At 43.7% G+C, this 9,233-nt stretch overlaps 1 protein-coding gene across 1 annotated transcript in view; it reads left to right on the forward strand.

Moving 5' to 3' along the window:
- Window positions 1–1,304: 1,304 nt before the first annotated feature.
- LOC123167654 (DNA repair protein RadA) overlaps window positions 1,305–9,233 on the forward strand; it is a 9,844-nt gene continuing 1,915 nt past the window's right edge. The window contains exons 1-13 of the mRNA XM_044585486.1: window positions 1,305–2,054; window positions 2,278–2,333; window positions 3,623–3,681; window positions 3,888–3,959; window positions 4,124–4,207; window positions 4,438–4,545; window positions 4,894–4,956; window positions 5,053–5,133; window positions 6,346–6,411; window positions 7,311–7,466; window positions 8,015–8,092; window positions 8,329–8,367; window positions 8,768–8,850. Coding sequence (XP_044441421.1) covers window positions 1,339–2,054; window positions 2,278–2,333; window positions 3,623–3,681; window positions 3,888–3,959; window positions 4,124–4,207; window positions 4,438–4,545; window positions 4,894–4,956; window positions 5,053–5,133; window positions 6,346–6,411; window positions 7,311–7,466; window positions 8,015–8,092; window positions 8,329–8,367; window positions 8,768–8,850 — 1,661 coding nt within the window. The 5' untranslated portion in view covers window positions 1,305–1,338. The remainder of the gene's footprint in view (window positions 2,055–2,277; window positions 2,334–3,622; window positions 3,682–3,887; window positions 3,960–4,123; window positions 4,208–4,437; window positions 4,546–4,893; window positions 4,957–5,052; window positions 5,134–6,345; window positions 6,412–7,310; window positions 7,467–8,014; window positions 8,093–8,328; window positions 8,368–8,767; window positions 8,851–9,233) is intronic.

A 9,233-nucleotide genomic window follows, 5' to 3' on the forward strand; every position in this document is an offset into this window, starting at 1 on the left:
TGACCTTCACGGGATATAAGCGCTGACGACCTCCCATGTGCTACTCTTCCTCGTTGTCAGCGGCGCTCGCGGAGTGTCGGCTTCATGGTGATGGCACCGGGGAGCGGCCAAGCTGGCGACCTCGTCTTTGTCCTCATTCTTGCCAAACACCTCATCTGTTGCGCTCGTCCATCTCCTGTAGGCGGCCTCTAAATCCGCCTTATACTGGTGGTGTAGCGCCAGCGCTCGCGGCGGATGTTGCGAGCGGAGCGGTGACTCGAGTAACTCCTCCGCGCGCACGTGCTCATCGAGGAGGCAGAGGTTGTAGGCCTGGTCGATCCTGCACCTGTCGCAACGCGGCCTCTCACTCCTCCACCACCATGTCCATGTAGTAAGCACAAGCCTCTCCCATGGTGATGCTGACACTAGCCGGCACGGATGGTGGTGCCGGCTCGTCGTCAACCACCTCTACCATTGGTGTGTCCGCAATGCCGGCCTCTGTTGAGCTCGTCCGTCTGGCGCCCTGCCAGTCGGCCGCAATGGCGGCGATCTCCTCCTTCTGTCCAGACGAGAGGTCATCCCACAAGGCTTTGAAGCTCGAGGATGGAGAGCGGAGGAGGGTGGATGGATGTGGCACTCTGCTGGCCTATGGGGGTTAAATACGGGCGGAGGGCAGGCCATGCGGCGAGGACTTAATGGTGGGCCGCAGACGGACGAATGGGTGGCGCCGGAGTAGGTTCCTCGGCAATCAAACACGCTTAATGGAGGAAGGCAGACAGACTGATGCCGTATGAATGCAGAGAGACGAGGCGTGCACCGGGAAGCGACGCGATGACGCTCTCGGCCGGTGTGCCGCTTCAATGCTGGCTCCAGTGATAGGCCACCTCCACTCTGGGCCGGCACGAATGAGACGCTGACCAAAGTCGGGCGGGAACACGGACGGGCGAGAGAGGTTTTTTTTTGGTGGGCTAGATTAGTCTGACGCGGGCGTAACAACTGCGCGGGAGCCCGCAAAGCCATCAGCTTGTCTCCGGTTTGAGGGAAAAAGTCCATCTGGACCTCCGAGCGAATCGATGCAGGACCGCATGGCAAAACACGTCTAAACTGCACGATCAGACGGTTGCAGGCGTTTTGAGGGTCGGCGTTGGAGATGCCCTAAGTAATTATATGGAAGTAGAAAAATGCAGTTTGCGTCAAGAAAATATATCAAAATGAAATAAATGGGGAATGAACAATAGTGTTTCCCTTTCTGAATTTTCTTTCCATACGCCCGCCGCTCCCCTCCTCCACTTTCCCCGCCGGCGCGCCGTGTTTCCGCCCCCAAACCCCCTCAAAACCCTGCGAAAACCTTCCCCTTCCATGCTCCGCACCACCGCCGCGATGCTCCCGTCCCCCGCCTCCCTCCGCGCGCTCCTGCGCCTCTCCCGCCGCGCCCCTTTCCCCCGCCTCCGCCAGCTCCCAAGCCCCCCGCTCCTCCCCCGCCTCCGCCCCCTCTCCTCCTCGCCCAACCCCGCCCGCGACCCCCTCGCCCCGCCGGAGCCGCTCTCCTCGGCCTTCGCCGCCGCCGCCTCCAACCCCGAAGCCCCCGCCGACTCCGACCCCGACTCCTCCTGGGGCGTCTTCGACCCCGTCGCCGGCCGCATCGTCATGCAGACGCACCCTCCCCCTCCCACTTCCAGCTCCGACCGAGAGGAGGAGGAGGAGGAGGAGGAGGAGGTGGTGGAGGTGAAGCCGAAGGCGAGGCCGAGCGGCGGGAAGCGCGAGCCCAGGTGGGCGGATGTGGCCACCGCGAGGAGGGCGGCGGGGAAGGGCGGCAAGGCGCCGAGGGTCTCGTACGTCTGCAGCAACTGCGGGGACGGCTTCTCGCAGTGGTGGGGCACCTGCCGCGGCTGCCAGGCCGTGGGGACCCTCACCAAGTTCTTCCCGGGGGCCGACTCCGCCGACGCCGACGCCGACGCCGAGGGGTCGCACCACGCCGGCCGCTCGTGGATTCGGCAGAAGAGCAAGGAGATGGTGCCCAAGAAGCTCCGGGAAGTCACCAAGGGGTTTGACCAGGCGGGCTGGCGCATACCGCTGTAAGGTTCCTGACCCTCAGTCTGAATTTGGAGGAATGCTGGCTTCCTTGTTTTTAATTCTCCGAACTGCCGTGTGGATAAATTATGTTGACATGTCCAAATTGTTGAATGCCCTGAGCATACATGTTAATCGGCTTTAGGATGGCACTTTTCGTGAAATGCAATTGCATATTCCCCCGTTGTTAGCTGATGATGTGTATGATTGTGTTTGTTTACTTAACAGGCCAGGGACCTTTGGAAATGAAATTTCTCGGGTGCTTGGAGGTGGCGTCGTTCCTGGTAAAACATCACTCCAACCTCTTTGGTACTGGTTGAAAGCAAACTTGGTGTAGGATCAGTCAAGGATCGTATCACTCCAAACATACTGACATCCATCATGCAGTTCTACCACAACTTTTAGATTGCTTAGGATACCCATGTCTCACCAAATACGGTGTTAGTCAGATGACGCTTTTCAATAGATGTTATTTTGACTCTCGAAATTGGCTTCAGAGTGAGCTGTCTGTGACACATAGTGAAAATAGACTATCGAGCACTGCCACGTGCTCATAAGCTCTTAGCTCAACTTTTTCTTTCTTTCCATTTCGAGACTGTTTTTTATCTTGCAATATTGCTTGATTTCGCTTGGAACTCGCATCGCATCTTCTGCCTACATATTCTGCACTTGTTCTAGATTCTTGTTGTTCCGTACTTCTTACTCAGTTTGTATCCTGATTCCTGAAATAAGTTTTAAGTTTCAGATAACATGTTGGACATGAATATTCAGTAGTTACTGATAGACACAACCTATTCTTGCCCCTGCTTGCTCTAAGCCTCTAACCTGGACGCTGTCTGCATACATGATGTGCCACATTGGCACATCCCCATGGGTCCTCCAAATCAGTCGCAGCCTCCCCTTTCCTACCTCTACCACTCCCTATACATTTCAGCCACAAGCCCACAACTCCTCAACTGAATCTCCTCCCCATCTTTTTGAGTCCAGAATCAGGTACCTCTGCTCCTGCACATTTTCATTCATACGAGAATGCAAATTAATGGTTCATGTGTGTTTGCAAACGACGGCTACCAGCCTACCACTACAATTATATTTAAATCTTGGGAAAACAATGAAACTTTATGTTTCAACTCAGTTTGTAGCTAATGCTATGACCTATCTTTTTCCATGGATCAGATGCTGGCTTTAGTTGTTCCAACTTGTGGTTTTCGTCATGGTCTGAATTGAATATAAGCACTAGGGGTTGGTAATTTATTACCAGAAGGATCTTGTAGCTTCCCCTCTTATCTTTTAGTTCCATGTGATTTTTGGTTGTAGATCGCCAGATTGCAACTAATGAAAGATTGTTGTGAAACCCAAGCAATGTAAAAGTTCCATACGGTTTTTGTGTGAGCTTGAGCCCACTACATTTGCTTCCGATCTCGTGTCGTTTCATTTTTGTATCGCATTGAATCATTGACCATGTCTGGGAAAAACTGCACCTCATGTGTTGCATGAAGCTTTCTGTGTTTCATTGCATCAATGCATTACCTACTGTTTTTCATTGTTGGCCATCATACATGTGGTTTTGCAGGCTCCTTGGTTTTAGTAGGTGGGGATCCAGGTGTTGGCAAAAGTACATTGATGCTACAGGTAAAGATACACATCTGGCTATTAATTGTTAAATTGGCATGCCTTTTCCTTTGTTTTCAACCCATTAATTCCCTGCATGCGATTATCTACTTATACTTATGAATTTTAAAATTAATGTAATTACTCTTACATTTTGGGTATTAGAGTTTGGGATTTCTGCACCTAATTATTTAACTTTGGAATCTGACAACATTTTTTCTATGTAGCTTGCTTCTATTGTATCTGAAGGTTCCGAGGACCATGGGTCTTCTCCTGTTGTGTATGTGTCCGGTGAGGAGGTCGGTTATAGCCTTGTCCAATCTCGAATCTCCATCATCTGCACCTTCCAACTGTTTTGTGTTATTGTTGACAAAAACTCTATGGATTGATCCATATGACACTCTTATGATTAGCTAATATCCTGAACATTTTTTGATAAAAAAAATTGTGACTTTATCCGCAGAGCATTGAGCAAATTGCAAATAGGGCTGACCGGATGAGTATCAAGTCTAAAGATTTGTATCTATACTCTAGTACAGATATTGAGGTAATATTATTTATCTGGCATCATTTATGTACTCATTTTCTTATGTTCATTGACCTTTGTTTTAAGGAAATACGAACATGCTAGAATAAGACATTTCATATTTCATATCTTGTGATTTGAGATTTTTTACCAGCTGAAAATCAAATAATTTTTATCTTGGCCTCTTGGGAGAATCTTAGGAGACGGATTCATAATTGATGAACTATTGATGTCTCTCACTTGTTCAACAGGATATCTTGGACAAAATCCAGCCACTATCTCCAAAAGCTCTTGTTGTTGATTCAATTCAGACAGTTTATCTATCAGCATTTGCTGGAAGTGCTGGGAATCAAGTGCAGGTGTTTCAACCAGTACATTTAAGATTATTTTCTTACTAAATTTTGAGTTCATGGAGGGTGGCATTTATAGTAGTTTTTCCTATCTTGTTGACTCTCCAAATGTCCAATTCAGCTCAACCAACTTCATGAGTACATATCATGGTTGCTGATCCTGGAGAACTTGACCCATTTTCTGAATTTTGGTATTGAATCTAGTAACAAATTATTTTTGTGAACTAGGTTACAGATTGCAAACCAAATGTTATTTACATAAATTGTGGTACTGAATGTGATGTATAATTCTTACAAATTCTCATATTCATATCTTCGCTTGCTGAAAAGATCTCCTATTTTCCGTGTGGAGCATAGGTCAAGGAATGCACATCTGCCTTGTTAAGTTTTGCTAAAATGACAAATATCCCTGTTTTCCTGGTGAGTTACACACTGCGATATATTTTTATTCCATGTCCTGCAAAAATGGGCGATTATGTTTCCTTGATTATGTTTTCTCTCTTTCTCTTCCTCTAGATTGGACACGTCACAAAAACTGGTGATATTGCTGGCCCTCGTGTTCTAGAGCACATAGTAGATGTTGTTTTGTATATGGAGGTTGGTAAATACTGATTTCTCATACATGTTTTTGCTTGGTAATATTGAGAAATTGTTTTAGAATTTTCATATAACTTTATAGATTATACATTTGTATGCATCAGTTTTTTTGTTCTGCCTGGGAATGTGTCTTTTTTTGGGGTTACATGCTGGGGAATGTCTTAAATATAATTGTATTATTATAAAGGATCTTTAAGCTCACAATTCCTGTTAAAAAGTCACTAAGAGCAGTAATTGTCTACCAAAAATTTCCTTTGTCCACATTATTAACACCCAGGTGATAACTGATGATTTTTTCTTTAAAGAAAATTCAAACAATCATGAATTGGCTGAAAGAAATTAATCACATACCAACAAGAGTTTTCCTCCCTTTTTTCAGAGTTGCGCAGTTGACGTAGCATGGCAAATCAAAAAAACCACCTTGTGTTCTCGTTATCGTTGAAACACAACTTGTTCTAGAATCTTGAGTCTTCTATATGGGTGTTGAAATGAGATAGGGGTCCTATGCAGTGGTGAGTAAAATCAATGGAATTGCATCATAGTGAATTTTCTTCACTGATGCAGGAACTGATTCCCAAGTAGAAGATATTGGCTGAGACCTTGTAATTATTGATATGTGCACCACCGTAACACTAAATGCATTGAGCTGTGATCCGAATTTGTTTCCTTTTGCACTAGGAGGTGTGCTTGTACATGAAGTTCTTTTTTGTCCCCTATACATTTGCCTGCCGTAGACGGTGTGAGGTCAACAAGTAGACAGTATAGGAAGAGACTCATTGTAACATCCTACTTTAATATCCTCACATATTGTTTCCCCCCTTTGCATGATCGTGAAAGGGTTTCCACATTAAATGGTGTCTCGCCTATTCTTCGGATCATCTTCCATTTGCTGCATATTTCGCTAACAAAAGCATCAATCTTCATTTTTGTCATTGCCTCCATACAATGTTCCAGGTCATCCAGCCTTTTGAGAAATGTAATACTCCCTCCGATCCATATTTGTTGTAGCTCAAACGGATGTATCTAAAACTGAAATACACCAAGATACATCCGTTTGAGCGACAACTAATATGGATCAGAGGGAGTACTATTGTTTATCACTAATAAGCTGTAAAATGTGTAAATTTCTAAAAACCGTGCAACTTTACTCTTTTTATGCAAGTTCATGTATTATACAGTGCAAGCCTAACAAGCTTACTGCTCTTCTTTCAGGGAGAGAGATGCTTATCTCATCGACTGTTACGGTCAGCGAAGAATCGTTTCGGTTCAACAGACGAGGTATATGGTATTACCCCCCCTCCCCACCCACCCACACACATACTTGTCGAATGCAATGCATTTCTTATCTTATTGTATTGTATAGAAAGCATCTATGTCGGATTTATCTGTCCTGTTATTCTTAAGGTATTGCTTTCTTTGTTGCCTATTATCTTCCGATGTGATATTCTAGTTCTGACGGCTAGTAATATTTCATCTGCATGATTAGCCAAAAAGGTGTTGCTCTAGATAAAAATAAGATCGTGGAAGATAAGCAAAATGGTCCCTTCCTGATTCTGAGTGGATGCAACATGTTTATTCAGCAAATCCTAGAAGATAGTATTCACGGACCTGTCTAATGAAATTGACTTTACTTTTTTATGACGACAGTAAAATCTACTATTGTTACTTCTATGCCTTTTGAAAGCACTTCTCAATTTTGGATGTATGGTTAGTTAAAGGGAAATAGTTGGTTAGCAGCATCTTTGTTCAAGCCATAACAGCATCTAACTGGGATCTTTTATGTCTAAATAGCTAGCCCCCACTAACTATTTTAAAGCACATGCAACTATGCCACCTCATTCTCTCTCAAAAAAAAAAAACTATGCCACCTCATCACCTGAATAAGCTTCAGAAATTAAGTGCATGCATGCATGTGTCCTTCATACTCGGTTTTCTTCTCCCACACGTATGTTTTTTTTAACTCTACCGGTAACTGAGTGCACATATGATGTGATCAAACATATGCAATAGATTGCTAATTGGAATATTCATGTTCATACAATCAAATCTTATGGAAATTTATTGCAACCAATTCCCGCGGCAACACGTGGGGTGTCGTCTAGTTACTAGTTAGTAAAGATTCTTGCAACAAACTGGATTCTACTGCACCGCACATCAGCCTTTTTTTTTTTGGCCAGCTTGGTGTATTTGAAATGTCAGAACACGGTCTGCAAGCTGTTCTGAATCCCAGTGAGATGTTCTTAACTGAGCATGACTCTGATTCTGAGATACTGGCTGGGCTTGCTGTAGCTGTTGTTTTGGATGGATCCAGAACCTTCGCTATTGAAGTTCAGGTACTAGATATGATATAATTCTTGAGCTGTGATTTATGTTCCTTCCAACAATTCATATTGTTTGTTTTGTTCTCATAGTGTAATATTGTGTTGAGCTTAATTTTGTCAAAATGGAACTTGTCGTTTGCTGTTAAGGTTTTTTGGTATAGGATGTAATAACAGCAAGGAAACTTACGAAATAATTGTGTTATCAACTAGACTCGCTGTTTTGGAACTTGTATCAGTCTTTTGAATTGGGCACGTGGTACTGCAGCTTTGCTCATAAGCTTGCTAGTTGCATGAAGCTTGCATCAATCTGTTAAATAGGCCACATACTCCCTACAAAAGTTTTGTTTATAACGTTTTTGTCACTTCACTCTATGTTGGACCTTGTGAGGACCATTTGAACCATCTGGGTACTCTGAATATTGCAGCTGAGTCGAGACCATGGAATGTAAAATTAATTTCCTCAAGACTTTCTTCAGCGCTGCTTCTAATAAACTTTCACCTTTCTTTTGCACATTTTAGATTGCAGTTCAAGAATTATGAGTCTTTGTGTTGTTTTTCAGGCACTGTCTGTTCCTGGTTCTCTTGGTCAAGGAAAAGTCGTTGGCACAAAGTCAAAAAGGGTTGAGATGATAATATCAGTAAGCCCTTAGTAGTTTCCATAATACTTCCATCCTATAAAGCATTCTGCCCTATAGTGTATGTCTAAAGTAAATATACATATAAGATCCAGCTGGATCGGCAGTATTCCCAGATTTGGTAAGGCAGATGGATAGTGTTGCAAGCTTATTCTAGCTCCGCTAACCCAGTATTTTTGTGATAGAGCTGCAGAAATAAAACAAATAATGCCAACTAACCTCTTTTCTCAACCCTACAGGTTCTTATGAAGCAGGCAGGTCTAAAACTTCAGGATAATGTAAGCTCAGTTCCTGAATCCTCTATTTGTCTAGCTCTTTCTAGTTGCATGCAAGGTTTCCTTGTTAATTTAGAGACACAATCAGTAAGCTGGTGTCACGTGTAGGCTAGTTAGTTGCTTGGTTGGCCTTCAAAAGACTTAAATGAGCTAATTTGCACCAACATTCCACCAACCCACATATGTGCTCTGGCAGGGGAATTGACACAAATGCTGGTCAGCTGGTGTGCTCTAAATTATGATTTGGATGGCAGTGGCCTATCTGTAGCAAGTTTTATTGACACTTTCTCTAGTGTGCCAGGATTTGGGTCAATCTTGACTATAAATCAAATCTATTAGATGTTCTGTTTCCAGCTTTGTTCCCAGATTCTGATTCTGGTACTATTTCCTGTTTGCGATGCAGGTTATTTATCTGAATGTGGTCAGTGGGTTCGAGCTGTCGGAGACTGCAGGAGATCTGGCCATAGCAGCTTCGATTTGCAGCAGGTGATTCATTTTGAGGCTTCTGTTTGGGAGATCTTAACTACTTAATACAATTTCAGTTAGTATAAGTACTGGACCTTGTTTTAGGGTCATTATCATAGGAATAGAAAACTTATAGGAAATGAGATGATATGTATCTCAAATCCTATGAGTAGGAATAATAAAAGAGATGTCATTTGGTTCACATCATAGGAATTTTTTCATCGAGTCTAGGCTCATGTTTATTTTCCTATGAAATGTGGAGGATAGGAACAAATCCTATGTAGGAATAGGAATCCATTCCTATGAACCAAAGGACTCTAAAGAAAAAAAATTCCTATAAGAATCCTATCCTATAGAATTCCTATGAAATTACTCTAAACCAAAGGAGAGACCTAAGTATGACA

The sequence above is a fragment of the Triticum aestivum genome, chromosome 7D (assembly GCF_018294505.1).
Source record: "Triticum aestivum cultivar Chinese Spring chromosome 7D, IWGSC CS RefSeq v2.1, whole genome shotgun sequence".
Lineage (NCBI taxonomy): Eukaryota > Viridiplantae > Streptophyta > Magnoliopsida > Poales > Poaceae > Triticum > Triticum aestivum.